Consider the following 19,209-nt stretch of genomic DNA (forward strand, 5'->3'; position numbering starts at 1 on the left):
TATAAATGCTTCACCTATATAAAAGGAACATGATGCTACTTACCAACCATCAGAAGGGCATGCAAACAAATTAAAGGGATGTATGAAAATAATTGAACTAAGAAGACACACTGAGACATTACTCACCTATTTTTCTATTAAATAATTTAAATTCTTTAATAAAATATACTTTATATTAGTTTTAGAGATCTGTGTAGAATATCATACATTTAATAGGGATATTTAACAGATAAAAAACTAAAGTGCATTATCCCAGCCAGTGAGTGGCATATTTAATTGTGGAATAAAAACATTAATATTTAAAAATAAATCGGTTCAAACAAGGGTAAAACGTTACATAGGAGATTCAACAGGCAAATTCTGAGGGATGCATGGAGTAAGAGATTAAAATGGAAGGACTTTCTATATAAACTGCAAAAATGTTTCTTAGACAGTAAACATACATTGCCCTATTACTCTAAGCCTAGAATCCCTTGTTTTAAAAGTTACAAGCTCAACAGTCAACTCCCACAGAATCTGTACTTAGAAAAGCTATCCCTCAACAAATCCTTCTAAGAACAAAAAGGAGGGTGGTTCTTCAATGTTTATTTATGAGACCTTGTACATAAGACACATTTTATTATCATCACCTAAAAGCTTCATTAAAAGTAAAGCTTCAAGTCTGAGGAAAAGTCCCTCTGTTTAAAGAGCCTGACCCCACTGCCAGACAACATTAAGGCTGGATGGGGAGTAGAGAGAGCTCAACGGTAGTGACTGAAGTCTTTAAAATCTACACTTTGTCATACTTTCTTAATTTAATCTGTTTGTATGCACTGTATGACCTGCCTCCTGAGAAATCTGTATGCACATCAAGAAGCAACAGTTAGAACTGGATACGGAACAACAGATTGGTTCCTAATTGGGAAAGGAGTATGTCAAGGCTGTATACTGTCACCTTGCTTATTTAACTTATATGCAGTGTACATCATGAGACACGTTGGTGGGCTGGATGAAGCACAAGCTGGAATCAAGATTGCCAGGAGAAATATCAATAACTTCAGATATGCAAATGAACACCACACTTAGAACAGAAAGCAAAGAACTATTAAAAAGCCTCTTAATGAAAGTGAAAGAGGAAAGTAAAAAGTTGGCTTAAAACCCAACATGCAGAAAACTAAGATCATGGCATCTGGTCCCATCACTTCATTCATAGCAAATAGATGGGGGAAACAGTGGAAAACAATGACAGACTTCATTTTGGGGGGCTCCAAAATCACTGCAGATGGTTACTGCAGCCATGAGATTAAAAGATGCTTACTCCTTGGAAGAAAAGTTATGACCAACCTAGACAGCGTATTAAATAGCAGAGACATTACTTTGCCAACAAAGGTCTGTCTAGTCAAAGCTGTGGTTTTTCCAGTAGTCATGTATGGATGTGACAGTTGGACTATAAAGAAAGCTGAGCGCTGAAGAACTGATGCTTTTAAAACTGTGGTGCTGGAAAAGATTCTTCAGAGTCCCTTGGACTGCAAGGAGATCCAACCAGTCAGTCCTAAAGGAAATCAGCCGTGAATATTCATTGGAAGGACTGATGCTAAAGCTGAAACTCCAATACTTTGGCCACCTGATGAGAAGAACTGAATCACTGGAAAAGACCCTGAAGCTAGGAAAGACTGAGGGCAGGAGGAGAAGGGGACGGCAGAGGATGAGACGGTTGGATGGCATCACGGACTCAATGGACATGAGTCTGAGCAAGCTCTGCGAGCTGGTGATAGACAGGGAGGCCTGGCATGTTGTAGTTCATGGGGTCGCAACGAGTTGGACACAACTGAGCAACTGAACTAGACTGCTATCTATCCAAAGATACAGCGCTTTAATTATTTGTGAAGACTAGCTGGAACAATGTTCCTGTAGCTGGTCTAATGCAGAATAAACATACAGCACAGCTAACAATGTGGGTGGGGCATACAGGGAAACTGGTGTAAAATTCTATTAAAATGTATTCAGTAGTTCCACTCTACCAAAAAAAAAAAAAAAAAAAAACAGCACATTTCAATTCCTGAAAGAACTTTTCTCTCACCATGTTTATCAAGAAGTATACACCAACCCCCATCAGAGAACCTTACACTTAGCCTGTATCATGTCACGCCATTCTGATTCCAGGATTTCTAGGACTTCTATGATGGTCTTTGTATTCGAAGTTTAAATGAGATTTTTCAGGAAGTCTTAGTTATCGTTGGGTCTAGTTTAATTAAGGTTTAACAACAATCTCAGAAACACAAAGTCAGGTTCAGATGACTACTTTGATACATTAACACAATTTATACATTTAGTAAAGATTAAACTATAAAATTCATTTATTATACTTTAAAAATATTTATTTTATACTTTCTCATCTGAATTGAACAATCATTATGTGTAACTTGCATCTACAATTTCAGGCCATGAAGGTTATTTAGCAGCAACCAATTTTTCCCTTTCCTTACAAAACTATAATCTTGTGGCTTGAAAATGTTAACAGACGTCCCCTGACCACCCAGAAGAACTTATTCATTGCAATGAATAAGTCTCACATTTTTAAATTTTAAATACCTAAATTTCACTGAATGTTTTTTCTGGAGAGCAGATATAAAGCACCAAATGCAAAAACTATCACTATTACTGATACCTTGAGGATGAATGAGGTTATACAAGCTTAGAGTAATATTCATCACCTGAGGCATTTAAAGCAGCACTTCCTCACTAAAAAGTCATTACACTAAAACCCAGATCTGTGAGAGACAGGGAAAGACAAAGCTCTCTCTGCAAGTTATTTACATGCAACCTAAATAATCCTATTTACGAGTATGAGTATCTCATCTGTTTTCTGAAAAGCTTTAAATGTTCATCTTTGTGAGACAAATAGACAAGTGTAAAGATACCTCTTTATTGTATGCCCTAAGCAAAATATTAATCTTACATTAATGTTTATTAAAACAAAACACTTAATAGCATTACTTGAAGATATATTTAACTTAGGAAGACAAACTTATGTTTATAATTATCACATTTTTCCCCAGAGATCTGGAACAAAATATCTTCCCTTCAATTTGTTTACTGTACTGTATTTAGTGAAAATACAAGCCTTAATAATCGGATCATGCACATGGCAGCATGGATCAGCTTATTCTCATGAAGAATATAAGAAGCTATAAGCCTTCTACACAGTCCTGCCTATAAAAGAGGAAGCAAAGACTGGTTCCTTTCAAACCTGTAACTTATGAGTTTATTCAAACCCACCGAATTGTTTTAAGTAAACGCCTCTCACATTTAAAAATTCCCATGGCAACTCATTTAGTTTGGCAGGCAGGAAGACCCAAATTCAATCCTTTTATCCTGCAGCTAAACCATTACAATGGTAATTCTGCTCTGACACTCTGAAGAGACTGCTAATTACTGTACTCTGGGTCCCTAGACAGATTTCCCATTCAGATTAAAATGGCTGTGCAAGGCAGAGAACAGCAGCAACACCCTCCATACATGAGACGCTCTCTCCCGTTACAGCTCTATCAAGGGGCGAGTGCATTACAGCTGGATCTTTTAATCCTTCTTTCCCAATAACATGAGAAGGAGGCCAACGATATCACAGACTTCAATTATTGATCCTTTGGTCATGAATTAAATTCAGGGCCATCAGTTCATTAACAATTCAGTTTAAAACTTGCACTCCAAGAACAGACTGTGCTATCTCCAAAGTCATCACCTCTCTAGAATTTTATTTAGTTTTATTCATCTTTTAGTGCTACATGTGAGCTTTTAGTTTTGTTGATTTTCTCTATTTGTTCCTTATCTGTTTCACTGATTTCTGCTTTTTTATATTCTTTCTACTTGATTTGTTTTCAACTTGATTTTCACAGCTTCTTAAAGGTGGACTATTAGTGACTTACGACCTTTCTTTTATACTTTTGAGACCTTTTCTTTATGCTAAAAATATTTTCTCTGAATAATGCTTTAACTGCATCCCAAATATAATATTATGTGGTATTTTTATTATCATTCACTTCACAGTATTTCCTATTTTTTCTCATGATTTCTTCTTTGACCTACTTATTTCTGATGTTTCCCAATATTTGGAACTTTTAAATTTATCTTATTGGGACTGATTGGTAACTGAATTCTGTTTCCAAAAAATGCTTTCTGTTAAGATTTTACTCTCTCTGAATTAGTTAGACAACATTTTTTAATACTCCATCATATTGTCGGTGTCAGTGAATATCCCTTTTACACTTAAAAAGCACATGTATTCTGCGGTAGTTGTTTATGTGTTTTATAAATATCATTTAGATGAAGTGAGTGAAAGTTGCTCAGTCATGTCAGACTCTTTGTGACCCCATGGACTGTATAGTCCATGGAATCCTCCAGGCCAGAATACTGGAGTGGGTAGCCTCTCCCTTCTCCAGGGGATCTTCCCAACCCAGGGATCGAATCCAGGTCTTCCACATTGCAGGCAAATTCTTTACCAGCTAAGCCACTAGGGAAGCCCAAGAATACTGGAGTGGGTAGCCTATCCCTTCTTCAGGGGATCTTCCTGACCCGGGAATCGAACTGGGGTCTCCTGCACTGCAGGCAGATTCTTTACCAACTGAGCTATCAGGGAGGCCCCATTTAGATGAAGGTGGTAGATAATGTTCAGGTCTTCTTTACCATTTTTCCCCTGAATTACTGAAAGGTGTGTAAAGATCTCCATTCACTGTAATAATGTGTGTGTATACTTGAAGGCACTGAAATGGCAGTTTTGACATGTGCACATGTGTGCATGTAGAGCTCACACAACCTATATGAACAGAGTAGACCTTTAAAAGATAAGAGTATTATGACCAACTTCATGATAAAAAATTTACTAACTCAGATGACAAAGACAAATTCCTTGAAAAATACAAGAACAGGGAAATAAACTAAGTTCAATACTTATTAATATGAATGAAATGGGATTTGTAATGAAAAGCCTTTCCACAAAACCGAAAGAAAAACACAAGTCACAGATTAGAGTATTTGTTCAATAAAGGATTCATTTTCAACACATAAAGAATTGCTTTAACACACACACACCCAAAAAGCCAAGCAGAAGAATAGAAAGATTTAAAGATACTTCATTAAAGAAGATATATGAATTCTCAAGAAGCACATTAAAAGATGCTCCATATCATTTGTATTCACAGAAACAAAAATTAAAACTACAAGTGAAAGGAGAAACAACCTGTGGCTTATGTATTCAATGGCATGCTAATTATCAATAAAAAAGAACAACCCACTGATACATGCAATAGTATGGATGAAACTCAAAAAAGCCAAGCTGCATGAAAGTACAAAGAAAGGAAATCTAGAAAAAGCAAACTGATTTAAAAGAGGCAAATTCATATAGCCAGAGAGCAGAATGGCGGTTGTCAGGGGCTAGGGAAGAGGTGATGTCCATCAAACGGCACAAACTCTCAGTTATGAGATGAGTAAATTCTGGGGATTTAAGGCACATCATTTCATGGGAAATAGATGGGAAAACAGTGGAAACAGTGTCAGACTTTATTTTATTGGGCTCCAAAATCACTGCAGATGGTGATTGCAGCCATGAAATTAAAAGACACTTACTCCTTGGAAGGAAAGTTATGACCAACCTAGATAGCATATTAAAAAGCAGAGTCATTACTTTGCCAACAAAGGTCTGTCAGGTTAAGGCTATGGTTCTTCTAGTGGTCATGTATGGATGTGAGAGTTGGACTGTGAAGAACCTGAGCACCGAAGAATTGATGCTTTTGAGCTGTGGTGTTGGAGAAGACTCTTGAGAGTCTCTTGGACTGCAAGATCCAACCAGTCCATCCTAAAGGAGATCAGCCCTGGGTGTTCACTGGAAGGACTGATGCTAAAGCTGAAACTCCAATACTTTGCCCACCTGATAGGAAGAGCTGACTCACTGGAACAGACACTGATGCTGGGAGGGACTGGGGGCAGGAGGAGAAGGGTACGATGGCTGAATGGCATCACTTACTCAATGGACATGGGTTTGGGTAAACTCCGGGAGTTGGTGATGGACAGGGAGGTCTGGCGTGCTGCGATTCATGGGGTCGCAAAGAGTCGAACACGACTGAGTGAACTGAATTGAACTGATGGTGGTTACATTTAATTAATACACTGAACACCTGATATTTGCTAAGAGTGGATCATACACAAAAAAACAATGACTATATAAGATGATGGAAGCTAACTTGATTGTGATGGTAATTGTTAATATGAATTGATGGCAAAAGGGCTAGGAGAAAACTTTTTGGGGTAATGGAAACCTTGACTGTAGTAGTGGTTATAAATATATACAGTTGTCAAGGGTCAAACTGTACATTTAAAATTAATGAGTTTTTATTTGTGTAAAAAAAGAAAAAGTTCCTGAAGAAGAGCCTTTTTTTCATGTCTTCAAAATGACTATGCTTCAGAGTTAACAAGACTGCTCTTATGTATTTAAATCAGACACATGAGTTTACATATTAATCCTCGAACAGATATCTCTAGAACACTAGATGGTGAATATACTCTCAGAAAAAAATTTTGATGGTCAATTAAATCTGGAAAATGGTTTCTACCAGAGATTCACAATACTTATATTTAAGGCCTTCTTTTATTCAGAATACCTATGAAAAGTATCTTATGAAATATAGTTAGGGAATTGCCACTGTCCTAAACATTAAACATCTTGCTTTAAGTAACTTTCTATACCCCTAATGCTCTAAAATACAGTCAACCTGGAATAAATATTTGTTAATCTGAATAGAATACTAGAAGAGCTACACTTGGATAGCTACTGGCATCTTAAATTTACCAGATTCAAAACTGAGTTCCAAGTAATCTCTTCAAAGTCTATTCCTAACACACCCTTCATCAGAGTATCAGCAATTATATCCTTCCAGTTGTTCAGGCTAAAAATCTTGTTATCATACCTGACACCTTGGTTTCTAACATCCCATAAGATGCTGCTGCTGCTAAGTCGCTTCAGTTGTGTCCGACTCTGTGCGACCCCATAGACGGCAGCCCACCAGGCTCCCCCGTCCCTGGGATTCTCCAGGCAAGAACACTGGAGTGGGTTGCCATTTCCTTCTCCAATGCATGAAAGTGGAAAGTGAAAGTGAAGTCACTCAGTTGTGTGCAACTCTTAGTGACCCCATGGACTGCAGCCTCCCAGGCTCCTCCGTCCATGGGATTTTCCAGGCGAGAGTACTGGAGTCGTGTGCCACTGCCTTCTCCCATAGATGATCCATTAGCAAATCCTGCCAGTTTCACTTTAAAAATACGCTTAGAAATGAGGCCATGACTCACTTCTGTGGTTACACTGACCCAACCCATCATCACCTCTCATCTGAATTAATGCAAGAGTCCAGGAATTGGCAAACTTTTTCTGTAATAAACCAGACAGTACATGGCTTTTCTGGGCATATGGTCTGCATGGCAGTTACTCAACTCACCACTGGAGCTCAGATGCAGCCAGACAACACATAAACGAAGAAGCATAAGCATGGCTGTGCTTCAATAAAACTTGTTAGACAATGCAATTTGAATTTCATATAATTTTCACATTTCATGCAGTATTATTCTTCTTCAAATATTATTCTTCTGATTCTTTCCCGCTGGTCATCAAAACATGTAAAAACCACGCTAAGCTCATGGGCTAGTCAAACACTGGTTTTGGCCTCAGAGCCTTAATTTGTGAACTCCTACGAAAGCTTCCTTTCTTTCACCTTGTGTGGTTTGTTTTGTTTTAAACAGAGCAGACTAGTAACCCTTACTGAACATTAATCAGATCAAGTCACCCCCTTCTCTGTAAGCACTCGATGGCTTCACCCATTCTAGTGCTTAGATGCTCAGTCGTGTCTGACTCTTTACAACTCTACGGACTGTAGCCCACCAGGCTCCTCTGTCCATGGGAGTCTCCAGCCAAGGAGACTCGAGTGGGTTGCCATGCCCTCCTCCAGGAGATCTTCCCAACCCAGGTTTCCAGCACTGCAGGCAGATTCTTTACCATCTAAGCCACCAGGGAAGCCCACCCACTCTAGACTAAAAGCCAAAGTTCTTAAAATGGTTGACAAGGCTCTGAACAATAATTAATCAGTTGTCATAATATATGCATGAGGATATTAAGACCAAATTTAATTAAAACTAGGTTTAGATATTCTGTTAAAAAAGGCAAAAAGAAATGGAAATTTAGTCTAGGGCCTTACTACCCTGAACGCACCCAACTTTGTCTGATCTCAGAGGCTAAGCAGGGTTGGGCCTGGTTACTACTTGAAAGGGAGAAATGGAAATTTACAGCACATTACAGTATCAGTGCAGTGAGAATAAAGGAAATGAAAACATCTGATGACAGAAAATGAGTAAATTAATTTAATATACAAGCTCTCTGTAAGGATCAAATCTATGTTAAAGTGATTTGAACATATAAAGACAAGAGATCATAATTTCCCAAAATACTGTGTATTTCTAAGCACATTAGGTAAATGCTAGGCAAAACTGTAAGTTCAGCCAAGAAATTTAATAGCCTCAATTATTCTGAAAGGCTCACAGGAAAAGTGTGAGAATTATTATGTGAATAAAAAAAAAACACTAAAATGTCATCTGAGGAGTTTTCTCAGTTTAAACTGTTCAAGCCAGTTCAACACACATATCTAAAAGACTAAGTTTTACATATATAAAATTAGTAATCAATCTATTAAAATACCATTTGTCTAATTACAAAATAGTATTTTATCAAAGGGTTAAATTAGTAACTTTATCATAGAAGCTTAAAGAAACAAAAATTTAAAGCATACAGTAGCACACTGCAACATGGCCTAATAACAAAAATGATAACAATGTCCTATCTTAACTATTTAGCTAAAATTAATCGTCTACATTGTAAAACTCTGTAAGAATCATAAAAACTATAGTTTTTCTTTACCCAACTAATTTTTAGAACTAAGCAGCTACATAAAAACACAAATCACAAATACGAATCACAAGTTCCTAACAATTTCAAGTGACTAATTTTCTTACAGGAGGCACTTAAAATAAGAAGGCTATCACTATATCCTCCTATAAAACCTCTGGCTTAATGTTCTACCTATATACTCAGTAAAATCCTAAAATTAATTATTTCACAAACATTTTCCTTCTCTCACTTTTAAAGCTTTCACAACTACCTATACTTTGTTTACACTTAAGAGCCACTTCTTCAGTGTACAACAAGGAATTTCAGAGAAGGTAACTCACTGGTTACCCTGCTTCCAGAGGAGTGATGTGTCCAGTCATTGATTATCTTTATACAGTTTACTCAAACAAATAAAATCATTCTTACTAATTTCTGAGAATGAATTGAGTGGGTTAAGACTAAAAGTGAAAAGAGAGATTATTTTAACTGGGTTGGCAAGAATACATCTTCAAGAAATACACTGGAGGCAGATTTACATCAGCAATCCTTTTCTGCCAAGGATGACCTAAGTCCCCAAAGACAAGCAAAATCAGGGCACTGCTCAATAGTCCTTATCTGTCAATGAAGATGATTTGATTTCCACAAAATGTTACACTGTATTTATAAAAGTATACTGAAGATCTCAAGAATCTAAAGGAGGTATAGTTCAGATTTATGGAAATGAGACTGAAACTAATTAACTGTACCTATGATAAAAAGAACATCTTCAGTAGATACTTCATAGTAACACATGAAGACTTGCCAGGCTGGTTACACTACATGTAACTAAAGAAATGACTTTTCTCTAGTTACACAAGGTTTATTTTGTGATTGAAGAAACAAAAGAGACTAAAATATTATTGAAATCAAAGAAACATTTGAAATAAAAACAACGGTATTATCCAAGGTAAACAAGTTTGTCAGGTAAAGTACTACAACTCTACAGATGAAGTGTGATCATCTCAAAACCCCTATTACAATACTTTTGCAGTGAAATTAGAAAATGCTAAGGCTTGTCTGAGTTCCTGTGCTTGCTGGGAGATGGGGGTAGGGGGTGGATTGGGTGGTGGGAAGGAGTTTACTGTAAGGTTATTCTGAAACCCCGATTTGAATTTAAAAGGTTTGAACTCTGAACAGTAAGTTATGTGTGGTGTTATGTAAACTGATAGAAATACATTCAAATGATCAAAATTAGAAAAATTAGAATCAAGTCACAAGGAATATAGGTACAAGGATACTGGAATTTTTCAAGCAAGAACACTGGAGTGGGTTGCCATTTCCTACTCTAGGGGATCTTCCTGACCTGACCCAGGGATGGAATCTGGGTCTCTTGTGTCTCCTGCATTGATAAGTCAGTTCTTTACCACTATGCCACCTGGGAAGCCCATGGAATCCACAGGCAACACAAATAATGCACTCCTACTAACACAGATCACCCAACAGAAGTATTAACTCGTACAGACTTTGAGTACACTCATCACTTGTTTGCAGTGAGAAACTGATCTAAAAGAGAGACAAAGCTTTCACCAACCCTACTTGATGATGGACCTACATTTTTCCCCTGTCACAATGATACAAAGGTAACCACACTTTTGAAAAAGAGGCCACTGATTCGGTTTGCTCCCCTCGCATTTCCTTCACAAAAAAATAAACAGGGAGCAGACTTTCCCATTTAAGAAATGGAGCAGTGTCTGTCTCTTATTCTATAGCAAATGATTTAGAAACTATTTTAATATTTTTTGCTTAAATAAAATTTTGAACAAATAATAACCTATTCTTCATTAACATAAACATTATACTAATTAAAAAATTAACTGAAAAAGATCTTGGGCCTAAATCTAAGATTTGGAAATTGTTACTTACTGCAGGTACCATACTAATTAAAATATTAACTGAAACAGATTCTGGGCCTAAATCTAAGATCTGGAAATTGCTACTTACTGCAGGTACCAGTAACTTCTTCACTTCCTCAACGGCTCTCTTCAGTTTGATCTCTGCTCTGTTTTGAGCGTCTTCCACAGTGATCAGTACATGTAAATCTTCATTGAGATGCTCCCAATTAGGCTTGCCTCGATTTTGCTCCTCCTAAAAAATTTACAAAGCACATTATTACAGGTTTTTCCTTTCAAAGAGACAGCACACCTTCCTATCCATAATAATGACCTGCTGCAATCACTAAGCTATGCTTGCACTGTTTCGCTATGAGTGAATAAAAGGTCACTGAGGTGAATTTAAGCAAGTCACCAGTCAAGGCCATGTGGCTAGTAACCTGCCAAATTTAGGAACTGAATCAACATTTTCATTCTCAAATTCAGCGGTTTTCCCATTTTGTTGCAACTGCTTTTAGTAACATTGGCTAAATTCAAGAATAGGAAAAACATTTTGCCAACAGATATTATTGTGTAGACAAAATGCCATTTGTTTTGGTAGTGATGATGGAACCATTTCATTATAAAAATAATCACAACAAGGAATAAATGTAACTATCATTTTAACTGTAGTTCTATGAGACCTTTCTTTAACAATGGTGAACTGTACAGTCCCTTTCTAACCATACCATCATAAACACCAGTTTTAGCAGAGAACATCTACATTTCATTTCCCTGGTGTCTTCAAATGATCCAGTGATCCCCAGGTGGAAAACACTGTCAAGCTACCGGAAAGATTGGCCATACTTCCCTTTCACCTAAAATATAATCATTTCAGAATTGCTTCTTGCTTTAAGCTTTAGAGATAATATACAAATATATTTATAAGTATTTCATAAATATAATTTTAATAATTAAAAACAACATAAACACGAATATCAAAATGCTATAAATAAATGCATACGGTTCAGTGCAAGGTACCACATATAAACAATGCACAATACCTTTTTTTTGAACTTTCATCTTTAGGTATTCTATTTACTGAATTGTGAATACTATTTACTGAATTCTTCCAATCAAAGAAAAATAAACTTGTATTAAAAACAACGAAACAAAAAAAAAAAACCCCCCAGTTTTCAACCACAGCTCACATGTTTGCAGAGGCCATGCCAGGGAAAGGAAATATATGGAACTCAGACAATACGGATAGAAATGAGTTCTTAAAGTTTACGCTTCTCTGTATTTTCTACTAATATCATTAAGTGTGAAAACGCACCCAAGTGTCGTGAGGGAAACTGGGAAGCCAAACAAAGCACAGCAGCCTGTGGCCGGCCACCTATGTGCCCCCAAGGAGTGAACTCAGAGAGTGCACAGCACGCTCACCAGGTACTGAAGCTTCAAGGGAAAGAGCAGTAGTTGATGTCTGTCAGACACCATACAACCTTCGAGCTTAAAATATTTGTCTTTATCAATATTAGATCATGCTACATTCCTTTTGATGATGAGTCAAGGAACTGGGAACCTCACCGTTATCTGTATGCCAAGTATAAAGCATGTAGACATATCTCTACTGTAACAACAAAAAGCAATTTTAAAATCCAGATTTTTATTTTTATGTTGAGAAACATTGACAATATTGTCTCATTGAAATTTATATCTGATCAATTTTTTCTATAAAAACTTAAAACTTTTTATAGAGGTTTTTATAGAAGTGATCACTTTTTATAGAAGTGATAAAGTTCTGTGTGTTTATGTTTTAATGAACATAAAAGTATCTCCACATCCATACAAATAAGGAATGTCTGCTTTGGGCCAAGAAAAAGTAACATCCACAAGATTCACTCTCGTGCCTAAAAACCAGCAAAGAGGAAGAGAACAGTGAGGCTGAGGATGGGAAGCCAATGCAGGAAGACCCACGATCGTCCAGGCTTCCTGGCCTGGGAAGCTCAAGGCTGCAGCCCTGGGAAGGGCGCCAGGCCGCCCCTCTGAGTGGAGAAGACTAACCTTCGAGACTCGGGAGGGCACAGCAGCCAGAGCTCACCTAACCCAGTGCTGGAAAAAAGAGCTGCACAGAGAGAGTGGAGGGTCTCCCTAGTGACACAGACGGTAAAGAGTCTGCCTGCAATGCGGGAGACCTGGCTTCCATTCTTGGGTTGGGTAGATGCCCTGAAGAAGGGAATGGCTACCCACTCCAGTATACTGGGCCTGGAGAATTCCACAGACAGAGGAGCCTGGCAGGCTAAAAGTCCTGGGGTTGCAAAGAGTCAGACATGACTGAGCGACTTTCATTTCACTTCACTTCGAGAGTGGGGATCTGCACAAGTATTCAACTGAACACTGCTCAGCATATTTGGGAGGAGATACCAGTGGCCAGAGAAAGAAACAATCCAACGATTCAAGGTAGAAAACTTTATGATACACAAGACACTGGGACAGGTACACAGAGGGCTTGCCTCAGGAGTGGAGAATAGTCAGCAGCCTGGGCAGTACCATGCCAGGAGTGCCTAAGTAAATCTTCAAAGCAAGACCTAAAAGGATCACACTGTTTCCAATTTAACTAAGTCCCAGAACAAAGCCCAAGAATAACTTATAGAAATACGGAATATCCACCCAACAAAGTAAAATTCACACGGTGTGCGCTGAGTCACTTAGTTGTGTCCAATTCTCTGTGACTTCATCGACTGTAGCCCACCAGGCTCCTCTGTCCATGGGATTCTCCAGGCAAGGACACCGGGGTGGATTGCTATTTCCTTCTCCAGGGGATCTTCCTGACCCAGAGATTGAAACTGCATCTCCTGTGGCTCCTGCATTGGCAGGTAAATTCTTTACCAGTGAGCCACATGGGAAACCCTAAAATTCATACTATCTGGCATCTTATCAGAAATTAACAGGCAAAGGAAGAGAAAAAGGAAACATGCAAGAAGAAAAATCAATCAAAACCTAGGACTGAAGTAGGAGACAGAGACACTAAAAAAGCATATGTACGTATATATTATTAATGTATACAGATACTAACACAAGGACAACTCAGGAACATTTATAATCCAAAATATTTTAGAAAGGCCTAAGAATGAAAACTACACTTAGTAAATGATACTCTAAATAAATTCAACAATTTAAGCACCAGTTAAAACTACAAAAATAAAAGTTATATTTATCCTAATGTTTGCTTACAGTTTCTAAAACACTAAGAGAAAAAACGTGAAATTAATGTAGTTGTGTACTTTCACTCCTTCCTAAAATTCTTCTGAAACACTGTAGAGTTTTAAATGCACGAACTAACTTAAAGAAGAAAATGGGAAAGGAAACAATTTGGAAGCTATACTAGAAAGCAGATGGCTAAGCAGTCAGGGTCTTAGCTGACCAAGGCAAGGAGAAATCCACTTACACTCTCAAGCTTCCATAAAGGCTCAGGAAATCAGCAGCAGGGGAGTGGTGTAAGGGTGGAGCTAAGACTGGAAAACTGGCTAACTTCTCACCAAGGAACAGCTCAATCTCCACATCCCCATTCCTTGAATAGCTGGCAATCAGCACTTCCTAATTTTGAGCTGCAGGCTAGAAATGTTTCCCTAAAGAGTTCCATATTCTGGAACTGGGTTTTGAAGGGCAGGTGACAGGACCCTTCAAAACAGTGCAGGCTGAGGTACCTAGTCTTGGCTCCCACTCTATCCCCAGCCCACACACTGGGGGGCCAGAAACCAGAAGATTTCTCTGCAAAGTATGGCCAACCCAACTACAGAAACTACCTGAAGAAAGCAATCACTGGACAAGGAGAAGAAAAACTCAAAAGTCCTCAAGTTAAGAAAAGACACTGCATCCTGGAAACAAGTAAAAAATGCCATTAAAGGAATTCGAAACATAAAAAGGAATTCTTGAAACTTAAATATGACAGTAGAAACAAACAAAAAAAAAAACATGACAGAGGTGCTTGAAGATAAAAATTGAATTTTCTTTCCAAGACAAGACAGAGGTGGAAAATGGCTGAAAATAACATAAAGATTAGGGAACTAATACAAGAGGTCAGAACAACGAATGGCTGATGCCTCACCATGAAAAAAGAAAAAGGAAGCAGAAGGGAGAAAAATCATCAACATAATACATATTTTAAAACAAAACTGATAACAGTTTCCAAATGTAAAGGGCCCAATAACTTCTCATCACAATGAAAAAGTGAGGTCAAAACAAAACAAAAATCAACTAGGGGTAAGGTGAGCACAAAATGCAGCAATAGAGAATGAATACCAAAAGAATCTCTTTAAACAGTAGGAAGTGACTGTGAACAGTGGTGGCTGTTAGAAAGCATAGAAGGTATTTTCTATACCAGGCTTTATAGAATTGCATACTTTTAATCCATGAGTGTATTAAACTCATTTTTGAAGAGGCTTTAAGATCATTCTATGCAGAAGCCACCTTTATACAATTGTAATCCACTCTAACTCAGCAACAGTGAAGTAAATTCTGTCAACAGTGAATTTGAGCCAAGTCATTATTCAATACAAATATAATTTCTCCCTGTATTCTCTTTGTTTCTCAAACAGATAAGAAAGGCAATCTGGGATTGGCAAGTCAATAAAACATATCCATAAAGGTTCTCTTTTACTATAGACAAACAAGAGAGAGAGTAAAATTACAGGGTGTCTACTCCTATACCCTAGTGTACCTGCAGTTAAGAATTCACTCCCGAAATCTCTCACTTTAGTAATCTGGAACAACAACAACAAAAAAGGACACAACAAAGCAGAGAGGACTGATGGGAAAACGGAGATAGACCAAAGGTGGTGTATCTCTTAGAAACTGTGGTTGAGGCATTAATTTCTTTTTACAGTCATAGTTTAAATAGTATTTCAGGGAAAAACAGCTGAGAAACCAATGTGGAAAAAACAGCTCATTGCAAATTATTATAATTTCTGTTTTATACTCACCCAAAGAATTTCATATTAACTTGCCACCAAATCTTCCGCAGTATACAATAAGACGGCATTTTTTTGTATCCACCTATTCCCAAGTTTATCCTCCAGTACATTCCTTACTTCTAGATCTCCAAAGTCAACTGCCCGCTGACAAGTGTACACCAGTGTCTGTGAAGCACTCAACTCGACATGTCCAGCTCTTTCTCTTCTCCAAACGAGCCCACAGTCACGTCTCAGCTATTACTGATCCTGAACGGCCTTTCTGAGTTCAGTGTGAACTTTTAATGCTTCAGAACAAGGAACAACTAACTGGTTCTTTGCCAAGTCTGAAACGCAGTTAGAAGCTTTTTAGGTCCTGACAGAGAGCTCCTGTGTATTCACCCATGCCTTTCAATCCACACTAACTGCCGGCACCATTTCCTGATTACATTTTCTCCAGATTGTCAACAAATTGGCCTATTCACAAACATGGATTCTGGTACCCACAAACTTTATGCAATTGATCACCCATGTCCAGAATGTTTTAATACTTACTTTTATTGTTTATTTTTTATAGTACTACTCTACTTGTGTAGTACTATAACTGACAGTTATCTGTGCACTGTCTTTAGCTATTACATTTACTGAAATGAACAAAGAGCTTTTATTATTGGTGAGCATCACTAAAATCCAATTGTTTCCTCACAGTGCTTTGCCTGTACTCATTACTACTGCCCAAATAAGTCTCCAGTGTCCCTTGATCATTTGGCTGTTTCTGGGCCTGCTTCTATCTGACCTCCTATTTAAGCAGTGAGCTACATTTGAAAATCCTCACACCCCTATCTTTTATTCTGTTCTCTTACTTCTCTTCTAGTCAACTCACTCAGATTTTCTAGGATAATGTTCATGAGGTCTGATTTTCATATCCCACAAAAGACAGCACTTTTCCTTTATTCTATAAGTTCAAAATAACTTGTTACAACATATCAGAAGAATGCAGTTTAAAAAAAGCAGTCAGTCTTTTTTAAACTGCAAGACTAAATTTATATATCTTAATATAATAAAGCAAAATGACATCAAAGGCAAGTTATTTACAAACAATTACAATGTATACAAATAAGAACAAAGCTCAAACCACTGATCTTGGTTTTTTAATTTAAGGTAGTCTGAAATGACAAGACAGCTTTCAAGGAAATGAAATGCATCTTAATTTATACAGTAAATTAAAGTTCAGTAACATATAAAACAACTCTATAATACCATTCACACCTATGAAGCAGATAGACACAATTATCAATAATACTTTATATTCTTGGCAAGTCTACTATCAAAAAATACATTTCAAGTAGCTCTGAGCCTCTCATGTGATGACAAAGAAATTCAGGAATGAAAATGATGATGATACTGCGTACCCTCCTGCTTGCCAAGTAACACACTGAGCAATACAAACATGTACCCTCACTCAGTCACCCCAGCAGCCGTGAGACTGCGGTCCCAGTCCTCTCCCTCCCTCACAGGTCGGGAAGGAGGCTAAGGCTGTAAGGCCTGCCCGAGCCCCACAGACAGAAAGGCTCGACAGGGAGAGCTTCAGAGCCTGCCATGCTTCCTAGAGCATCGTATCAACCTCCGGGAGAGCCCTGAAACTAAGTCAACTGCCTTAAAACAGCACCACAAATTAGTGAAAGAGTCATAAATTAGTGAAAGACACAGAACAATGAAGTCTTGACACTGAAGAATTTTTTCTACTCTTACCATTTTCCCTTTAAATATCTGGCTGGAGGTGCATGTATTTTTTTTTTTTTTTACAAACCATTCACTTTTATTAACAGCCATGTGTTACTTTCACACAGTTGAAATAAATCTATGGTATGATCCATGATTAAATAAATACACATCAAAAGTACAGAGAAAGATATTCATTTTTCTGAAATAATGATGTGAGGGTTCTGATTTTTATGGCTTACAAAACAAAGCCTAGGAAACACTTAGGAAATATGATATACACTAATTACATGGCTTTTCCAGGAAGGGATTCTAACACATCTCTGGGTTATCACAGAAGCTGTCTGTTTCAACACTGTTATGTAACATTCATGACTTGTGTTTATATTATAAAGATCCATCAATATTGTAGTGAAATGTGATTGTGTTCTTACAAATCGAATGATATAACTATTGAAAATTTATAACCAACTTCTGTCTTACTTTAAGACATGGAAAGATTCCATGATCACTTACATCATGGCAACCTCCAGGGATATTTCACATCAATGACAAACACCTCCACTTAGATGGTCATTGTCCATTTTACACTATGGTATGCTTCATCTTCTAATGGAGGATAGAAATGGTTGCAACAGAATATAAAAAGGCTAATCTTTGAAGCACAGACCATTAAAAACCCATGTTTGCATACACACTAGAAGCGAAGCATAGTATGGATTATCTGAGAGTTGTATTGCATTCATTTCAAATAATCTCAAATCACATCATTATAAAAAAGCATACATTGCTAATAATTCATTCTAACTTTCTAACCATCAATCTTCATCTCATGATCCATGCTAATATATCCATGTTCTGTGAGTTTTAACTATGGAGTACTCCCTACAGTAATTCTCCTTCAGAGAAACTTCAGAAAAGAAGTATTGATGGAATACTTTCTAATATGCAGTCTCTTATGTTTATTTACATTTGATTTTTTATTAAATACCTTTCTACATATTTGTTACATCATCTCCATAGGTTTCTTGTATTAAACGCTCATGTTTTCTGATGTATGTTTAGGACAAACCCCTTCCATCACTTGTTCCATTACTAGGGTTTCTCTCCAGTGTGTGCTCTCAGCTGTTTAGAGAGATGGCCACTGTGACTAAAGCCTTTGCCACATTCTGTACATTTATAAGGTTTCTCTCCAGTATGAACTCGCAGATGTGTAGTGAGAACTGATTTCTGATTAAAGGCTTTGCCACATTCTGTACATGTGTATAGTTTCTCCCTAGTATGGATTTGCGGAGAAGGCAATGGCCCTCCACTCCAGTACTCTTGCCCGGAAAATCCCATGGATGGAGGAGCCTGGTAGGCTGCAGTACATGGAGTCGCTAAGAGTCGGACATGAGCGACTTCACTTTTACTTTTCACTTTCATGCACTGGAGAAGGAAATGGCAACCCACTCCAGTGTTCTTGCCTGGAGAATCCCAGGGACGGGGGAGCCTGGTGGGCTGCCGTCTATGGGGTCGCACAGAGTCGGACACGACTGAAGCGACTTAGCAGCAGCAGCAGCAGCAGTATGGATTTGATGATGTGCAGTTAAAGCTGAACTCCAAGTAAAGGCTTGGCCACACTCATACAGTGATTAAGATCTCTCCGCAGTATGAGGGGCATGTATTTTAAGCACAGCTTGTTCTCATAGAATTTTAGAGCTGGTAGGGAATTTGGATGCAGATAAAGAAACAGATTAACAGAGATGACTTGGTAAATTTATTCCCCCTAATTCCAAGTCATAAGCTCTTT

At 37.7% G+C, this 19,209-nt stretch overlaps 1 protein-coding gene across 6 annotated transcripts in view; it reads right to left on the bottom strand.

Moving 5' to 3' along the window:
* The window catches only part of QKI (QKI, KH domain containing RNA binding), a 148,221-nt gene that overhangs the window by 28,257 nt on the left and 100,755 nt on the right, over positions 1–19,209 (bottom strand). For all 6 annotated transcript variants that reach the window (XM_070461708.1, XM_070461706.1, XM_020910198.2 and 3 more), the window contains exon 4: positions 10,880–11,023. In XM_070461708.1, the coding sequence (XP_070317809.1) occupies positions 10,880–11,023 (144 nt within the window). The remainder of the gene's footprint in view (positions 1–10,879; positions 11,024–19,209) is intronic.

This window comes from Odocoileus virginianus, chromosome 34 (assembly GCF_023699985.2).
Source record: "Odocoileus virginianus isolate 20LAN1187 ecotype Illinois chromosome 34, Ovbor_1.2, whole genome shotgun sequence".
NCBI lineage: Eukaryota > Metazoa > Chordata > Mammalia > Artiodactyla > Cervidae > Odocoileus > Odocoileus virginianus.